The 21,318-nt window shown below is 34.1% G+C and overlaps 1 protein-coding gene across 50 annotated transcripts in view; it reads left to right on the top strand.

Moving 5' to 3' along the window:
• The first annotated feature begins 140 nt into the window (after positions 1 to 140).
• Positions 141 to 21,318, top strand: part of LOC126966718 (modifier of mdg4-like) — a 341,756-nt gene continuing 320,578 nt past the window's right edge. For 47 of the 50 annotated variants that reach the window (XM_050810980.1, XM_050810948.1, XM_050810947.1 and 44 more), the window contains exons 1-4: positions 141 to 265; positions 347 to 582; positions 668 to 1,222; positions 1,301 to 1,375. In XM_050810980.1, coding sequence (XP_050666937.1) covers positions 372 to 582; positions 668 to 1,222; positions 1,301 to 1,375 — 841 coding nt within the window. In that variant the 5' untranslated portion in view covers positions 141 to 265; positions 347 to 371. Of the gene's footprint in view, positions 266 to 346; positions 583 to 667; positions 1,223 to 1,300; positions 1,376 to 1,576; positions 1,967 to 3,379; positions 3,703 to 19,453; positions 21,222 to 21,318 lie in introns of those variants that run through there. The other 3 variants (XM_050810936.1, XM_050810985.1, XM_050810986.1) reach the window with 3 other exon arrangements.

Genomic DNA, 21,318 nt, shown 5'->3' with positions numbered 1-21,318 from the left:
TGCAAATATAAAATAAATATGTTTTTCACATTAAATTTAATTTTTAATGTTATTTGAATTTATAAACTGTGCCCAAAATGTTGTGCACTATTTCGTCGATGTTACCACACTGTGACGAAACACAGTCTGCCATTTTGCGTCATCATATCTCAAATCAAGCTCAAACAGAGAGGACGTATTGTGAACTAGCTCGATTGTAGGAACTTATATATATTTTTTGTTAAATGTTTCTGCTTAATCAAAGTACAAATTTATATTAGGATAGGTGAGTTTTTATTATGTTTTAACTCTCTTAGTTCTCCGTTCTTTTAAGTTCTGTATGTTTAATTTAATTTGTATTTTGCAGGGTCCTCTTACATCTCGTCGCCATCATGGCGTCGGACGAACAATTTTCATTATGTTGGAACAATTTTCATACGAACATGTCAGCAGGCTTCCACGGCCTGCTGTCGAGAGGAGATTTAGTTGATGTAACTCTTGCTGCCGAGGGCAGATTGTTGCAAGCACACAAACTAGTTTTATCAGTATGTTCACCATATTTCCAAGAAATGTTCACGAGAAACCCTACTCAACATCCTATAGGTGAGTTTTCTTTTTTAGCTGTCTTCTCTTAAAATTGCTATTCTGCTCTGATATATGAAGACTAACATTTATTTTTTTGTTTCAGTATTTTTAAAAGACGTTAGTCACTCTGCATTAAGAGATTTATTACAATTTATGTATCAAGGTGAAGTTAATGTTAAACAAGAAGAATTAGCTACCTTTATTAGTACTGCGGAACAACTTCAAGTTAAAGGTTTAACCGGTAATCAAAATGAAGACAGTTCCACGCCATCTAAACCAAAGCCGACGTCGCGGCCAGGCCCGAGGTCGTCCCAACAAAGGCAATCTATGACTAAGATAGAGACTGATTTAGATTCTAAGCCCTCCTCCACTCCAATAGCAATTAAGCGACCAAATAGGCCATCAATAGCATCGAATAATTCGTCATCTTCTCAAAGCGGACCTGCGAAACGGAAATGTGTTGATCCTCTGGAGGCTGGTCCATCCGGATCTGCCAAAGAGGAATTTGTTACAATACCAGACGAAGACGAAAATAACGCTGTGGCACCGAAAATGGAACCCGAATTTGTCAATGAAAGTATGTGGGACGAAGATGACGATGGCGCTAATAATGATGAAACTAACTTCGGCGAAGATGACTCTAATATGGAAATGTCTGGTATGTAAAATAATTCAATAATTGTAATTTTATAAATGTTGTATTATTTGACTGTAAATGTTTTATTTTGTTTTAAAGGATTTGATGGCTCTGTTACTGGTGATGGAACGATAGCCGCTGGTGGGGAAGGAGGGGCTGTTGGCGACGCACAAGGTAGGTTTATGCTCTTCTCTAAAGAAGGCTACATCATCAATACTATCATGATGTAGGCTTCTGTTTAAACAGATGAGATTAACCAAAGCCTTATTCACATATGAGTCACTTTGATTGTCTTGTCTGTCTTTATTTAAGTGTGAAATTTGTAAGTTAATTTAAGTTAGTATAGGCCTATATATTAATATTATCGTGTTACAGGTAATGTAAGTTGAGAGGTAAGGTAACATGGTACGGTGAAGGTAATAAGGTTTAGGTAATGTAAAGCAGCGATTATAGAATGGTATGGTAAAAGTGTGGTTAAGGTATTGTAAAGGTAATATTGATTAAGGAACTAATATTTTATTAGGTATATTTGGTAAGGTAAGTTATCAAGGAAGGTGGAAATCATGTGGGTAAAGTAAAGGATTGTTTATTAAACTATTGGTTCGGAAAGGTAATATTTAGGATTGAAGTAACTGATAGAATCTGGATGTGACACTTAGCGCTCTAGGGCCATATACATTGTCATTATTGCATGGTATTTAAATGGTTGATAATGGAAGAAGGTATGATGGTAAGTGGACTAGGTGTATGCTACGCTGGAAATATGGTAGTGTAAGTGTTGATTTATGGGTATGCAGGACAAATTAGAAAACCATGTAAAGGTGGATTCACACGCGCTTGCCGGGTTTGGCCGGCTGTGATAATTTACCATTGGTCGCGGCGATCATAATTACAGCTCTGCCGGCGAGGGACATCCGCAGCTTTGTTGTGCCGCCCTGCTTGTGTGGATCCACCTTTAGGTACGGTTCGGTGACTTTGGTAACTTGCAGAGTGCGGTTTATAGTAACCCAAAAGTATGAGGGTGAACTTCTAAGGAGTGCAACAAATGGTAGCATAGTTGTATAGCTGTCTCAATCTGCTGAACGCGGTAGTTTAGATATAACATTAAAATCTCAGATTTTTGACTTATGATTTTCTATGGAATTTAATTTACGCGTATTTATATACATACACACTGAAAAATAAATAATAGCTAAGAAATTCGTTTTATTGTCACTCTTGAGACATAAGAAGGTAAGTCATTTTTCCAGTAATTTCATTAGCTACGGCGCCCTTTACACTGAAACAATGCTTAAACATTACTGCTTCACGGCGGAAATAAGCCGTTGTGGTACCCATAATCTATATTTGTAGTACAAGGTGTGCATCTTTACCTAATAAAGATCCTTAAGCAGTTGACTTATCGAGACTACTCATAGAACTGTTATCATCACTGTGGTCGGAGTGTATACCTAGCGGTGCCCCCGTCGCTATGCATAATGAGAACCCAGCAACAATATTTTTTTAGTGAATCTTTATTTGGAACTATGAAGCGAAAAGGCGAGATGTATTTTTTTTTAATTTATTTAGTGGCACGGGATGCAAGTCCATAGGCCAAAAAAGGCGAGATGTAAGAGGCGCCCTTGCCAGCTATTATTTATAAAACTGATTTCGACCGCCGCGCCAAATAATTTGGCGCGGAAATGTCATAATTATTATGATTTGATCTATGTGGACATCGTATCCGAGGTTCTAGTGGGTATGGAGAACGAATTTGGGATTATTTTGTAAATCCGAGATGGCCGCCACGTAACATTATTTTTAATGCGTGGTGTTTATAATGATAATCCTAATGCCAAACAACTAAATCTGCATCTTTCTAATTGGGCCACATGGAGCTAAAATCGTTGAAACTGTGTGCTCACGAAACACTAGAAAACGTCAGTATTTCGATGTTCTTCACTGCATAACATTAATACAACTGCTCCATCTTCACGGACTGATGATTCAAATGAGAATAAGTGGCTGGTATAGTAAAGATAACTTGAAGAAAAGAAAAGAAAATGGACGCATAGTGTCTCGTTTACTACATCGTAACCATGCTTGTGAATATATATAGCAAAAAGTGGTATATAGCTGAATATAGAAATTAAAGAAAATACTAAACCTAGAGCTAATTATTCATTGCATTCATTTCAGCCCAGCAACGGGGGCACCGCTTGGCATAGACTATAGACGCACGCTTGGATATACGTGGTCAGATTTTATCAAACGAAATAGGTTATTTGTGGATTTTTAAACACTTTTCAAATCATAATTAACATCTTGGATAGTATGGGTACCACAACGGCGCATATTTCTGCCATGTACCATGAAACGGTACCTAATGTGTAAACATTATTGTTTCGGTGTGAAGGGCGCCGTAGCTAGAAAATATATAAATATATTTTCTAATATTATATAATTGGTAAACATTTTTGAGAATTTTTACACATTATAAAAACATTTCGTTAATTTTAAAATGAGTTTTATTTCTTATACCCCAAGTGGTGATACAACTGCCGATTTGGAGTTGGGCTAATTTTCCAAACTACAAATAAGAAATTTTAGATGTATACATTAAGTAAACAAGAATAATAATGTAGGTTAACATATTTAGGACATGAGGTGCTTTTAATTGGCTACATTCACCTTTATCTCTATACATGTGGACGAGAGATGAGCTGAAATGGCTTACACACTTACACCCCTGATTTGCAACAGGTTTTTGATCTAAGGATTGTCAAAAATCCCATCGATATACGATAACAAATGCGCGCAATAAAATTGCGAAGTGGGTATTTGCAACTTTTGGAAGATGACTAACGAGCGTACGGGTAATCTGATAAGTGATCACCGCCGCTCATATTCAACCAGAGGAATCACAGAAGCGTTGCCGACCTGTTAGAAAATTGTATGCGCTTTAAGGACTACCCACTACAACGTATCATACCATGACCGTGCTATGAACGTATCAGACACGACAAGCAACACGATACGCTCTACTATACCCACTAGAGCGTATCAATTAGTATCAAAGTCGTATGTATCGGCTTATAGGTCGTATCGTCCTAGAAACACCGTACAAGGAAGCTCATGTCACCGACCTGTTAGAAAATTGTATGCGCTTTAAGGACTCTACCCACTACAACGTATCATACCATGACCGTCCTATGAACGTATCAGACACGACAAGCAACACGATACGCTCTACTATACCCACTAGAGCGTATCAATTACGTATCAAAGTCGTATGTATCTGCTTATAGGTCGTATCGTCCTAGAAACACCGTACAAGGAAGCTCATGTCACAGCTTGGTTGTACGGGGAAGAAAGTTCCCGGACGGTATACCCCGTCATAAATGCGGTAGATGGTATGATACGTTGTAGTGGGTAGAGTCCTTTGTTCGAAGGTACCCAGGTCGTATCGTCCTAGAAACACCGTACAAGGAAGCTCATGTCACAGCTTGGTTGTACGGGGAAGAAAGTTCCCGGACGGTATACCCCGTGATAAATGCGGTAAAAGACACCCAATGAAACTACGTCTCTACGCAAAGTGATCTAGCTGGTCACATAGCACTAGATCGCCGACAATTTTAGCTGCCCTGCCTTGCACGCGGGCGCACTGGGGTGCGCCAGACCAGAGATGGCAGCAATAAAAAAAATTATTGACGTAGGCGATACTTTGCGGAATTCCATAATTATGAGTGAATTTGAGTTTTCTTTAGTGTTAATTCCGCCAATGTTTGTCTAAACAATTCGACACGAGGCATCCTCAGGAGATGTTGGCACGCCAAACTATCTAAGTTACCGCTAGGCGGTCGAGAAAGAGGTCGCTAGAGGATCCGCGGGGTACACCGGAGCGATGGTCCGCTAGGCGGGTGGGGTCGCCGGAGGAGACGAGAGAAAAATCGACCTCTCCGATCCGTAATATTTTGGTACTATGTTTATTTATACTTTTGACAATTGTATCAACGTTGATACGGCTATAAAGTTCGTATTTTTTCGTCTCTTCCTGAAGGCAAGAAGGCAGTAGGAACTTCTGACTTGAGTTATCAACGTTCTTTGACCTCTGAAACGAGCGTGAACGATGCATGCGTGCGGTAAATTAGATTTTTCATTCGACTTGTTCATCATGAAATCATAATCAGGAAATTACACCATTACGAGGTAAAAAGTCACTAAGCCTTCTGAAACCTTATTTGGGCGATAGGGTTCAGGTGGTTGAGGTGAACAGTAAGACGTCTTTTGGGTCTCCCGTTACCATGGGCGATCCTAAGGGTCGAGTCTTGGGCCGTTCCCATTTCCTTCTTTACATATAAATGATTTACCATCATCATCATCATCATCAGCCGAAAGACGTCCACTGCTGGAAAAAGGCCTCCCCCAAAGATTTCCACGACGATCGGTCCTGCGCTGCCCTCATCCAACGTATTCCTGCGATCTAGACCAGATCGTCGGTCCATCTTGTGGGGAGCCTACCAACACTGCGTCTTCCGGTACGTGGTCGCCATTCGAGGACTTTACTGCCCCAATGGCCATCTGTCCGTCGAACTATGTGCCCTGCCCACTGCCACTTCAGTTTCGCAATCGTTTGGACTATGTCGGTTACTTTGGTTCTCCTACCGATCTCTTCATTCCTGATTCGATCTCTCAGGGAAACTCCGAGCATAGCCCTCTGAGCGACCATGAGCTTTCTCAAAAGGCCCATAGTTAGCGAACACCTCTTTCTCAAAATTGGACCTGCCTAACTAGATTGTTTGTTGTCCGAGGTAGACGTACTCGTCGACAATTACAGTACAGTCGAGAGTAAAGTTCCCAATTGTTATGGTAGTAGGTGCGACATGGACATTTGACATGATCTTCGTCTTGTCTATGTTCATTTTGAGACCTACTCCTTGGGAAGCTGTGTTGATTTACCATACTTTGTACAAAACAAGCATGAGATAGTATTGTTTGGCGATGTTACTTTTTTACTTTAAAAACTACATACTTATACAGAATACTGCATTTGATGATAAGAACGATGCTATTTTTAATCTAGGAAGTCGAATGGTTTACAGTGAATAATTTCCTTATTGAAAAAAAAATTTCCTTGCCTAATGTTAGACAGGTTGACACATATATAACGTTAAGTAACAGGTGATCAGTTGAATCCACAGGATCATCTTTTTTTCCACATTCAACTGTATCTGCACAGCACTATGAAAGCAAAATTTTGCAGATTTTTCTAAAAATTGGCTGTAACATGAGTTTATTAACTTAAATACAGAAAGCATAAACATGAGCGTTTCACAAAGTAAATTCAAAATTCAATATTTTGGTACACATCAATCAGAAATAGCTCAAAACACACCTGTGAAATGACAAGTTCCTGTCTTCATCTGATTTCTTATTGCTACGGCTTTTACAGCCAAAAGCAACGCAAGCCATGTAATTTCATTTAAAGCCAAGCATTCGGAAACGGAAAGATATACTTATTTTCGCTTTACTTTAAATCGCACGCAATAGTCATCAGACTGATGATCAAAATGAAATAAACGTTTTCAAGTTATTGTTTTGCATTTCAAGACAAACAAGGTGAGATATATCTTTCTCTTGTCAGTGCACTGCGTTTCGCGTAGGTTAGAAACGTCAAGGCAGTGCTATACAGCTCTACACATACACTTGTGATATGTGTGGCTTTAAATCCGGCCGGTCACATGGGAATATTAGGCTTATAGAAAGTAGGATTAACTCTGGTACCATTAACGGATGAACTTTTAATCGAATTTAATTATACGTACATATGATATGTGTACAAATATTTATAATAATATAAGATTTTGTGTATTCAAAGATAAGCGTAGAGTACACTATTCTTAGACTAAATGCATTTTTTATACGATTGACACATTATTAAAAAATAGATATATGCATATCGTTTTTTTTTGTTAGATGTACTAACGACAAGCCTAATGGTAAGTGGTCATCGGTGCCATTTCTTAATATAATATCGTTTACCTCCATATTTTGATAGCGTTAATGACAGAGACCCATCACATACAAATATTGAAACTAACGACGTCTTTACTACAACTTTAAATAATCTCAAAAACACATATAGAAAACTATTTAAAACAATTGGGAGACCTTTTTATTTTAAATTTTATTTAACTCTTGTATTAAGATGTGTTATGATATATTTATAATTTTCTTCATTTATTTTTTTGTTTAATAAGTTAATTGAACTTAAAATAATTATAGTTCATTATTAACAAATAATTATAGTTCATTATTAACCTTTAAAATCCTATTTATTATATTGTACGTGATGTGCAAAAAATATTTAAAGCCTAAAAATTAGGGTTGACTAATTTCTGTTAATATTGAAGTCCTTTGTTTAAAATTTCATATTCAAGACCCACGCCGTAGGCTTCAAAAATATTAATTGCAACACCTGAGAAAACGAAAACCAATGACTTTCAATAGTGAAACTACTACCCTACGCAAAATGAAACTATTAAACAAATACTAATTATGTAAATTGTTTTTTCCTTGAGATAACTAATACGTATCCCTAGTTAAAACTACTTAAACTTCGCTTAGGTCCATCTTAAAATTAACAAAGGGAATCCTTAAAATTAGACCATATGAGAAAATACATATTTGTATATAGAATATACATATTTGCATATAGAATATACATATTTGGATATATATAGTTATCGATAAAAATTATGCTTTGATTCCAACCCTTATATTGGTTTACTATATTGGCAGCTCTGCTATTGCGTCATAAGGTGTATGTTGGTATCAAGATATAGTACGCGTATCATACATAACCGACATTTCTTATCAATTTAAAATGGCACTCCCGTTTCATGAACGCAGTGGTTTGATTTTCTTTGTCTAGGCTTGATAATTAAAAAAGGAAATTTTGTTTTGACTTTGACATAGCAATACATATAGGAAAACCTTGTTTATGTTCAAAATATCTAAATTCGATTAAAATGTCTATACATTTTCGGCCTTACAAATTAACTTGGTATAAAGTTATAACTAAGCATAAACAAAGAGTATGCAAAATGCTTACAATATCATTGACAACACTATCAATACAATGATAATTCTGAAGTTTTCTGAATGACAAGCAGCCTCGCAAAGAAACGTCTATTTGTAAACATTTTGCATTTTCTTGGTTTATGATCAGTTATAACTTTATGACAATTTTATTTAAAAGGCCGCTTAAGTTTCATAACGTCTATAATAGAAATAAGACCTTGCTAGTCATGTAAGTCGACTTTATATAGTCGCAAATTCATTCAGAGGATGAGATTCATTCAGGTGAAAGGATACAACAGCTGGCACATTTAAGTTAGCCCTTACTAAAAATTTTATATTTCTTACTTTGCTTTTTATAAATATTTGTTTTTTTTTAAAAATTGTTTTTGTCATATAACATTTTTGTTAACACAGCAATCAATTATCTATTCTAAAAAATATTAAATAAATGAGGAATGGGTACTATACCACGGTTGAGATTGACAGATATAATGGAAGCCGACTGGGTATGAGTAGCATACCATACATCGTTGTTCAGAACTTAGCAAATAGATATAATTACATATTATTCATGTTTATTCTTACATGAAAAAGCATAGTGTGTGATACGTGCTTGATCACCTTCATCACGATAATTTGAGCCGGAAGACGTCCACAAATTTACAAAGGCCTCCCCAAAGATCACCTTGACGATAAGTCCTGCACTGCCTATATAGAACACATTAGTTCAAATTATGATTGAGTAGTCATAAAATTCATTATTTCAATTATATATTCGTATAACAAAATTTGTAGATCGATCGTTATTTCGTTGCCTCTTAGAAAAAAATGTTATGATATTGTTATTAACTCACATTTTTACTAAATGCAACATTATTAGAATAATGCTTATCTTCGTAGCCTGCAAATTCTATAAAAAAAAAAACAAGACGACGTAGATCAACGCCTTGAGTCTATGGTCGTAAATTGTGTCAATTCAGGTTGTTTATTATTTTGATAATAATTTAATCATAGCCGCAATTCATGAAAACCTATTATGCTCGGGATTTATAAAATGTTATATTTGTGATTTCCTCAAAATGAGATATGATTAGAATATCAGTTAATTGTGTGAATTGTTTATCGTGTGAGCGTGTTTACGTCTGATGTTTTGTGTTGTTTTTATTTTAAGTGCCTTGGTAATGAGTGATAGTGGATTATATTGTGAATATTTTTATGGATAAATTCTGGTATGTACATCAAATAATTTTATTGTAGCAGTTTGTAGGAGAAAGTAGGCTAGTACGACGACTTGTAGATGAATCTGAAATGGTACCCTACTACTCAAACCTAATACTATATAAGCTATTTGGCTAACTATAAAGTGTTATTTTCATTTTATTTGAAAAGCTCTTAAATCATTTAAAGATTTCGTGAATATGAGCTCTCCAAAAATATCTAGTAAACATAACCTCTAAGTCTTCTGTACAAACAGAAACTTCTGAATAGGTCGCAAAGGAATCAATTGACCATAGTTATATACACAAATTAATGCATAAATGTCTATTTAATTTCAATTCGCTACATATGAGAGATACCATAAATTTATTTTGGCAATCTATAAAGTGTTTTTTTTTTACAAAGCCAAGTAAACATAACCTCTGTTTTCTGTTAAAACAATATTTTTGAAAAGGTCACAAAGAGATCAATTCTGTTTGTTAATATACTTTTGTTCTAATTTTCTAAAAATTTATTGATTCACCCAACCTGAATTTGTTCAGAATAAATTTCATTGTAAAGTAAAATAGTAACACCTCCATTTTTTAAACTGCAAAGTGCACTATGAAGTATTTTTTTTTAAATATAATACAGCTTTTATTAATTAGATTTCAGTTAGTATTTAACTTGAGATGTGTGGCAAAATGTGTGTCAATGCCTTTGTGTGCATCGTCATTATTTTCCTGGTTTATAAAGGGATGGGATTCACCAGGGAACAAAAAAAGACTACCAAAAATAATTGTGAATAATTCTCACAAAATCTAATAGTAACAAGTATTGAATGTTTCTTTTAGTATCCATATATCATTTAAGACAAATGTGGATCTAGCAACAATCAAATGAGTGTAGTTGTTGATAGTTTTGATTTAACAAAAACTAGTTTTATAAATAACAATGTTTTCCGAGTATTGCTTCAGTCAAAAGACATCCACTGCGGGAAAAAGCCCTCCCCAAGTTTTCTGAGCATATCATTAATAAATAGAATTATATTATGCTACTTATTATAAGTGGCCTGGCCCATCTGTCACATTTTTCCATAAAAATACTTCATTTTATATTATGTTGGATGTAGTGACTTAGATCAACTGTAGAGACAGAACCTTCTATTTGGGATAATAATACATACATGTTTCTAGTAGGTAATGGTATGAGAAGATTTCTTTAGATGGTGAATACCCTTATATTGATGTAACATTAGTAACTTTGAAATATGGTGATACTATTTGCATAAAGATGACAGACTTTGCTTCTATATATTTACTTCTTAGACTGTCAACTTAGGTGGTCTCTTGTCGTTTAGTGTTAGGTCAACAGCTGGCACTCATACGAGCAAACAATGGCTATATGAACTATATAGTGAAAGATCAATTTAATTATAATCATGATGCATCTTCTGTTGAGAATGTTAAAAAATACTCTAAATTATTTAAAAGTGTTTATTCTATTGCAAAGCCTATGCATATCAGACAAATAATTAAAAATGCACCAAATAAAATAAAGATGATTCTGAGAATGTTATTAACTGGGAATCTGGAAGTGTGAAAGACAGCAACATTGAATACAATCTATCAATAAACAATGCAATAATTTAATATTAGCAGGAAGTTGCTTCTGCTTTTAAAAATTTTGTAAGCCCTGGAGAAATAATTAAAACTTTTAAATCTGTAGACATGATAAAACCTGCTGATATATGGGGCATATCTGTTAAAATAATAAGTTCAATAACTGATGTCATATCTATCTTTAATAATTGTATATTATAATGTGGTGTGTTTCCTGACCTTCTGAACATAGTAAAATTACACCAATATTTAAGTTGGGATGCACTTCTGATCCGAATAACTATCCTGTGTGGGTTCTGCCAACCCTTGGTAAAATTTTTGAAAAAGTAATTTTAAGCCAAATGCTTTGTTACTTTAACTCTCATAAGTTACTTCATATGAAACAATTTGGCTTTACTTGGGGACATTCAACACATGAATATCTTTGATGCTTGAGAGGAATCACAGAATGCACTTGGTATCTTCTGTGATTTATCTAAGGCTTTTGATTGTGTTCAACATTCAACATTGCCAGGAAACTGTGTCACTATGGCATAAAAGAAACTGTGCTAGATCTTCTGATTTCATATCTAAACAATAGAATTCAGAAGGTCAATGTGAATGGCAGGACATCTCCTGGGACTACTCTCAGTATAAGGGTCTATTTGTTCCTCTTCCTTATCTATATAAATAGTCTTCCTATTCTTATAGAAAAAAACAACAATACTACCTGTATTATTTGTGGATGACAATTCACTGATATTGTAAGTGAAAAGAAACTTAAGTTATTTATGATGAAGTAAACGAAATTCTATCTGACATGTGTTCTGGTTTAGCGTTAATATCCTATTGTTAAATAACAAAAAAACGAAATATATAACATAGATGCAAGTGTTTATTTAAACAGAGAGGTAATAAACATAAAACCGGTGGAATCTACTATATTTCTTGGCATTACTCTGGATTCCAAATGACAATAAGGCCCCCATGTTGAAGGATTGGCGGACAGACTTAGTTCAGCATAATATGAGGTTAAACAGATTAGACAATTAACTGACATAGATCAGCGCAACTAGTTTACTTTAGTAATGTACTATGGTATATTGCTGCAGAAGAGGACTATTCATGCTATTCATAACCTAAGTACTAAAAAAAGAAATTAACATTTTGATTGTTGTTTCTCAATATATTCTCGATAATGTAATGAATGTACATATGCACATATAAGTGAATTTGCTAGAAATTATCATAACATAATGTATAATAATATAAAATGCAAGTCTTTTGTGGAGCAATGTATATCTGACTTTCTCAATGATACCACAGAGAGACCTCCCTCAGGCTATTAAATAAGAAGCTTAATTGTGTGATATTACTTTGTTACCATATTTTTTATGAAAAAAAAGCCCACTGAGTTTGTTGCATCCGCTTTTCTCAGGTCTGAGGCATTCACTTTGGATTGGGTGGTAGTGTATGACTTTCAATAAGTGATGTCACATCCTATTTTATCCTAATAAAAATATTATATGAATTTGAATTTGATGTGACTATGTAACAGTACATCCTGCATGTAATATATGTACATTAAACTTCACAATATGCTGTAACATGTATACTTACATCGGGCCATGAATACTGTTACAATAAAAAAATGTGTAAATTAATGTAGGTATTTTTGCATTTTTATGTTTTAAATTGCAGTTTAAATATATATAGTATCTCCTAATAATTGCATAAAGTATTTAATTTTATATCATTCTTATTATTGACTAGATTCCTAGATTTTAACAGTGTTTATAAGGTTATTAACTTTATTTTCATGTTATTTCATTATAGTATGCTATTATTATACTCAAGTATGTCAGCCTTAACAAAGTTTCATATTGTATAAGTGCTATATTAGTTAGCACTTAATTTTTGATTTATTTCCTAATTTGTTTATTTTTACATAGGAGATAAGGCCGTCAGCTCAAACCAAAACATATTTTCAGACAAGAATAAAATATAATAACAATATTTTTTCTATATATCCATGTTTAACAGAATTAACCCTCTTCAAATTTTTTAAAAATTTAGTAACCAATTATATTAAATCATATCTCTTTTCGATCATTCATTCATTGGTAGAAATTAATTTTGATTATATGGTAACATTACTTGTAGCAGTTTTATTGCAAGATTCATGCAGTAGTGCAGTGATGATTAGTGGAATACTTCAACTAGTCTTGCACTGCTACCACATGATTCAAATGACAAGTGTAGCAGTGCAGTTGCAGTTATTTAACAGAATTGCCCTGCAGTTTCCTGCCCCCGCTTTGAGGTTTGAGGCATAAATTTTCGAATTGGTTGTAGTTCCTGATATTCAATAAGTGATTTAAAATCCTATTTTGGCTGGGTTATAATTTATAAAGAGTGTATGTCATGCTGTATAAACACCATGATAATTTGGACTCCCTAAAACAATCCATAAGATTAATAGTTATGACCCAGTGTTCTGTTAAAGGACACCAGGTTATTGTATCTCTGTTTGTCCTTAGTCTAGGTATCTTTTTGTCACAAAAACAGTCTTGCTTTACAATATGTGGAGGTTTAAGAGGTATTCAAGTGTGCTTGAAGTTTCTCAATGTGCTTGAAATAAAATATTTCTTATATCCTATTTTCTGCATAATCTATCAGTTATTGCAGGTTTCTTTATCTGTATGAACTGTGTTTTGCGATGTGTAATCATAGACTTTTTTCATCAACTAAAATAAGACTTGTGCATTTTGCTTGGAATATTTATTATTAAGTATGTGCCCACCATAATTTGGAGGTCATGTTTGTTTAAGGTAACAACATTTCAGCAGGTCTGAAAATGCAGGTCTAAACATCTTTGCCAACATATTTTTTTCTATGGAAATTGACTAGGTAATGAAATACTTTAACACCTGATAGAAATATAATTGACATGCACTACATTTCAATTAAGTATAACATGTGCATACAGTACACTAAATTCAAAACATTAAGTTTCTGTGAACTGTCTAATGGCAAAGTATATTCCACCATTATTCCAAGAGGCTCTCGCTTATTAACCAAGTCAAGGGTCATACCAAACCTGCTGTTTTGGGAATGGCACACATCATGTGGAAGTTCCTCAGTCTATCATCCTAAACACAGAATTTTCATAAACCAGCCAGTGACCTCTATTTTTCATATAACTTTATTATAACTATTCTTATATTATATTATACTGTATAAAATAAGCCTAAGTTGGAGTATAATAATAACTAACTGTAATAGTAGATAGTAGTAGTAATAGATTAAGGGGCTGTTTCACAATATACAAGTAAAGTAGCAAATTTTCATAGGCTACATAAAAATTCCGAATATAACAGATTGTGTTTGACAATCACTTCAGTACTATGTTTCTTTACTAACTTACAGGGGCATGACTTATAGGGTCAGTTTGGCAACCTCACACTCAATTGTTTTGTTTGACGAATATAAAATTAATAATGTTACACAAGCTTTATAGCTTTTATTTTATTTTTTTATGAAAATAAGGGACGAGACGAGCCAGACGTTCAGCTGATGATAATTAATACGCCCTACCCATTACACTGCAGTTCAGGATTCTTGCAAGACCCAAAAATTCTGAGTGGCACTACAACTGCTCTCGTCACCTTGAGACATAAGCTGTTATGTCTCATTTTCGCAGTAATTTCACTAGCAACGGCGACCTTCAGACCGAAACACAGTACTGCTTACACATTACTGCTACACGGCAGAAATAGGCGCCGTTGTGGTACCCATAATCTAGCCGGCATAGTGAGCAAAGGAGCCTCCCACTTGTATAATATCTCTAAATAGGACTTATATCACTATTTTCACAATAAAATCAATCATCACATAATTGTTTTGCACTTTCGTTAAACGAAATTTGAGAATGTCAATGAATCAATTGGCATGAGCCTTTCAAAATTATACAATATGAACAAGCCATGTACAAAACATTATAGTAGGGGAGCCCAAGCGGGCTTTTTGGGATTTATTCGAGCGCGTCCAGATAACATAAGGGGGGCAAACTTGCACCTGAAGTACTCCCACCATACCTGAGCCTGTATTTAGCGTCTAACTTTTAGGGCAGCTGATCAGATTAGTAAAAAAATGATCGTTAGAAAATCTCGAGAGCGACAGGTAAGTTGATTACTGCGTACAGAATAGTGCATTTCAATAGTCTGACAATTTGAGCGTGACATATGGAAATGGGAAAGTCACAAAGATTCAGTCCGTCAGGTGTATCGCCATCGAAACCGCCTTCCACTACGAACGGAGCGGACTCCGCTGAGCTCGTTTTGGTAAATTTAATTGAAGTGCATCCACCGCAAAAGAAGGAGTGGAGCGGAGTTAAAGAGCGAAAGAGTTACAAAAAACACAGAGTTTGGTCACGTCTAAATCGTCAGCCTTTTGACCAGGAGCTACTTACCATAGAGTTCACTTAACATCTCAATAAGACGCGTTGTAAAAGTTTTTTTTTTCCTATTTTCTACGCCTTCGTTTGCCGCCCCCACCGTGCAAATCGACATTAATATTTTTCCGTTATCAGTATTTCTTTGCGACTGTTTTTTTTTTACATTTTTGAATACCTGTACTCGCTTTAAGTCCTCTGACCCAGCAAGGGGTTTCAGGAACTTAAATTTATGATACGCTCCCCTCACCAGTGAATCAATTTCTATTTAGCATGTAGACTTCACAATCCAATAGATGGCCATGACGCTCCAGTAAATCCCTATTAGCCCCTGGCTCCCCTTATATAAATTGACATTATTTTGTCTTATGCTTGTCGTTTCCACTGTCAGCCTATGTCATCACCCGGCAGATAACTATGAAATTTGCTACTAAATCCATCTTATAACTTAATCTTATCTGCTTGATATCGCTATTAATGCTATATATTAGTCTTCATAATATAACAAGTAGTTAAGTTGCGTTTTTTAAATATACATAATGTAAATACATTATTGTATTAAGCAGACAGCAAAACTAGTTTCAGCTGTCAGTTCTCTCTTTGATTTTTATTCTCTATACCAAAGAAGTTGTTAGTACGTAAGTAACTACTTTTATGTGTGTGTGTGCATGTAATATAATATATACACTTATTTGGTTGAGTTCCCGTGGTCGGCTTTAACATGCTCGCCGGACATTGTTAGTTGGAGCGATGTGGGCCGCGATAGCTGGTCTGTGTCGTAAACCGGGTCCAGCTTGTGGTGTGCTAGTCGATCCATTCATCGAGCTTGTTTGGATTTAATGACTTATATTCACTGTTTTAACTTACTTAACAGTAAGTTTATTAATTTATTTATTTGTTAAATTCCGCCAACATGATATATAATATTATGTATACCATATGGACGGAATGTCCATTTATAGTTATATAAAAATAAATTAACACAAATTATCAATCGCAGCAATTAAGAACCGCGTTAGTATATTTTTTAAAATTGCGTGAGTTGTGATCAGGTAGGTATTATAGGTATTCCCAGGTAATTCTGTTCAAGGGAGAGTAATAATCTAAATCCTGCATAATAACATATTATCATAAAAAACGTATAATAAAACATTTAAACGTACAATGACGTTCTGTACGTATAGACAATGCACGTTATACAAAATCAAAGCCGAAATATGGCACATGGCATAAATGACACCATAATAACCTTCGACTGCTATGTCTATACATTTCAATACTGTCAATAGGCAGCAATGTAATATTTTTTTCAGTTTAAGCTGCGTATTTTGAATTTAAAACCCGCTTAAAACATTGACATCAGTGGACTAGCAGTTAGGTATTTCTTGTAAACCCTGACGAAAAAGAGAGTTGCTAGAAGTTTTATGTTTGTCAGTCTGTCCCTATTTTCTGATCAAGATCTGTTCAGTCGAAGGTTTTTACGATTTTATTAAACAATCACACTCATATTACAAAGGCGAAAATTTTATGTTTATTTATTGACTTAATTGTATATTTATTACTCCTTAACGCTCTAAATAGATTAGGATCTTATAAGTTAAACTGGTTATTAGTCAAAGTCAAAATATTTTATTGACATAAAATCAAAAGACTGCTCGTCAACGTCAATCACAAAAAAATACAATTCAGATACATACATATAAATTACATAAAAGTTTAAACATATTTTCAAAACAATGCAAACCAGTGAAACAACACAAGGCTGAACCATATAATCCATAAAAACAACTATTTAATTCCATATTGTAATATCGTTTACGTAATCCTCAATACTCTAATAAGCCTTCGACATAAGTCTGCGTTTAATAAAAGATTTAAATTTATTTATTGATAATTCAGATACACTTTTTGGTAATTTATTGTAAAATTTAATACTATCGCATGCAAAAGAATTGTTTATTTTACAGAGCCTAGTAGGGGGTACTATAAGCTTGTAGTTATTTCTAGTGTTCAAATTATGTTTGTCGCTTATTTTACTGTATAAATTATAATGTTTATGTACGTGCAGGAGATTGCTATAAATATATTGGCCGTACATGGTCATAATATGAATATCTTTGAATTTTTCCCTTAGAGATTCTCGTGGGCTCATTTGGTATATGGCACATACAGCTCTTTTTTGAAGTATGAAGATATTATTTACTTCCGCTGCACTACCACATAGTATAATTCCATACGACATAACGCTATGAAAATCAGTAAGATCCCGTATCCTTTTTACAACATAAGCTGCTGAACTCAATTTACTAGATAAATTGTGTAAATGAGGCCCCCACTGAAGTTTGGACTCTAATGTTATACCTTATTAAAATGTTAAGTTCCCTGAAATAATTTTTTTTAAGTCTTTTAAAGATAGAAATCTTTTCCTTTGACATATTATGTTGTGTAAGCAGACATCAACATATTATCTTTGTATGACAGCTTTTGTCAACATATAAATATCGCTAATTTTGACTTTTGTGTGTGCATTAATTTGACTAAATTTATTGAAATTCGAAAGAGATTTCAATACTTTTAAAATAAGAAAAGTTTTATCATACTTTTCCAGCATGAACTTTTAAACGCTTAGGTCCTTTAGTGGTGAAATATAAATCAACTTCGAGAAAATGATTCGAGCCAATGCCACTCGACTTATTTTTGTTGTAACTTTCTTCACATCTCTCTCTTGGTACCAACTGGTGCAAATTCTATTTCACTATCTCGTGTACGGAAAAGATGAAAATGATTAGCTTTTATAGATTTGCGGTGTAAATAAGTTTCAATTATAACTAGGTAACGATATGTCTGTGATATCATGTAAATAGAACTAGTTTGTCATTGTTCACGTTCTTGTAAGCCGTTCATATGCACTTGCAATGACTTTGACTGTGCATAAAATACAAGATTGTTCTACGAAACTTTGAAAAAAAAGCGACTTTATCGACAATGACTTTCCGTACACAAAATACAATATTGCTAATCATTGTTCACTGGGCCTTTAAAAAATAAATATTAATAAGAGCAACCGTATAGTTTTTATTTCTGACTGTGTGCTTGTCACGTCCTTTTATTTGACAAGCCGGAGAGAAAGGGATGTGAATACTCGTCAATAATTGTACCATATTTAATGAAAAAAATATTAGTTTTACTAAATTATTTACGCTTTTTACCAACCTCTTATACGGATAAAATAAACTTACCTGTGATAAGTCTCACCATATTTTTTTGCGTCGCGAACCTATTATTTGGACACTTTTTTATAGCACAATAGGCTTGGTGATTGACACACATTTGACATACGACTAAGGAGAAAAGTGTTCTTACATTATCTTTAAGCACACTTTTGCCGTTCCGCTATCAGACTGCGAATGATATATCCATATGTATAGAATATCATTGATAACGTATATATTAAAAAATAATAAAATAAATTGAAATGTGTGACGAGTATTTTTGTTATATAACTTTGTTTAGATTGTATTAATAGTTTGTAAAATTCTCACACTCTAAATATTAAAAGTGGTTGTTTCAAATGCTAAATGCATAATGTTGACATTAATAATGTATGACGTACGTGTCTCTAGGTATATAATTAAATAAATGTTTTTTTTTTTATTTGTAATTTGTATAATTTATCTGTCCACAGTTTCAATATTTCTCTAGGATTGTGATGGTCTCAGTTTGCATATTTTTTCCTGCGACTGCGGATTCTGTTAGCGATAATGAATCATGATATTATTAATGTTTATAAGATTATTATACTTAAGTTTATTGTGTTTCTAAATAAACGGAACTAAAACTCAAAGTTATTTGTTTCACAAGAAAATATTGTTTCTTTCAACATCCTCTTATATTGTATTGTCATATAAACAAGGCAAATTTATTAATAGTTTCTAAAATCAGTTTTAGGGACCGTCAACAGTAATACTAAAAGCGAACTTCACTTCATACAAACGAAAAGTGGTCACCTGCAGTTGATTTACGAGCCCTATATATTTGTGACGGACAGCGTTCGGAGCGGTCGCACCTTCTGGAGGTGTATGGAGTACGGGAAGAGGTGCCGGGCGAGGATCACCTCCAAGAATAACGTTCTGAGGATCACTAACTCGGTACACAACCACACAGACGATCACATGCGCAAGATCACTCGCAAATATGAACTCGGCGAGGTGGTCACTTGTCCCTTAGTGTGAACTTTATAAAGTAACAAAAGGAAAGCAATGTTTAAATTTATATTACTATGTGCAGTGTTAAAGCGATGATGTTTGGGCCCGTATGTTTTTTGTAATTTCTTAAGGATGTGTATTGTATAGTTTATCGTTCTGAGAATGCTGCCTACATCATCGTTGGAGTTATTACAATGATTGTAAAATATGTGCAACTTGGAGAGTTGATACTAACGTAACGTGTTTGTGAGAATTTTATTACTGCGAGGTCTGGACGAAAACAATGTTATTGACCATAAAGGTAACTAACCCATTAGTATATAACGCGCTCGTTCAGCACAGCATGCCTGTGTGAGAGAGAACGATAAGGTAATGGCTATACCTATTACATTGATTCGCAAATATTTTTGCCGATGGCATACATCTGTGGACATTAAATGCTGCAAGTGGATTGTTGCAAAATAAATATATAACGTAGAATTGCAATGTCCGATAATAACTTAATATAGGTGGTAATTGTACGTTTCAAAAAAATAATATTATGATCTGCGAGCTGGGAATAGTGTGTAATGAATGTAGAATTAAATACGATTCTTGGTAATTGAGACACGCGCGATTGGCTGGTCGGCCACAGTGTCTGCGCACGCGTGCACTTCACTAAGCAATCTCATAGTAAAGTCTATCGTTATAATCGTGTTGTCTGGGGAAGTTTGCTCTCCTTTGGTTATTAAAATCTTTTTTGGAAACCCTACTTCGCTCGAGATTATACATTTTTGTAAAGGTCAAATGTATCATTCTGTTTGAGCGCGAAGTATTATTAAATTTGGTATTGAATTTCTTTATATTGATTCCTTGCATTTAGTATACATTCAATTTTTATTTTATTCTTTCTTCTGACTTCAGTACTTGATCATAATAAAATATTTTAGCATTGTACTAATTCGGAATATTCAAAACAATTTATGTACATATAGGCTCTACCAACATTAATATCAAGTATTTATTTAAATTCTCTAGATATAGCGAGTTCAGTCTATTGCTGGAATGATTCTTACCTACAATTCGCTTTGATGTGAATAATAAATTTTAATTGTTCGTAGATTTCTTTGTGCTGATTTATATCAATACAGTTCTCTAATTTATATAGTTATTTTATTGTAAATACACATGGGTTTAACCCTGGGTTGGGGACGGTTTTTTTAAATTCGAACTCATTCAGACTTTTCCTTAGTTCGTTTGTCCTTTAGCATTGAAATGGTGTTGAGTTTCATTTCTATTTCTGGGATGGTCAATTGTTGTTTGAAGAGCCTTGTCCGAGCAGATGAATATTTTTGTTATAAAATTAATTCATACCTGCTTATATTGTAATGAATGTGAATATTTGTATGTTTTTTACTCAATTATGCAGCCGAATGGATCTCAAAGAAATTTGACACATACATTAGATTTAGATTATAAGTCGGTTATGAAACTAAATGAAATAAATAGCTGTCAATAACTTGAAATACGTATTCTTTTGAAGTGGTGGCGTATACCTAATGAAATACGAAACAAGTTATTCATTTAAATTTTAGCAGGCTTATATTATGTATAAGAAACTTG

This window comes from Leptidea sinapis, chromosome 11 (genome assembly GCF_905404315.1).
Source record: "Leptidea sinapis chromosome 11, ilLepSina1.1, whole genome shotgun sequence".
NCBI classification, from domain to species: Eukaryota; Metazoa; Arthropoda; class Insecta; order Lepidoptera; family Pieridae; genus Leptidea; species Leptidea sinapis.
This window is presented reverse-complemented; position numbering and strand designations above follow the sequence as displayed.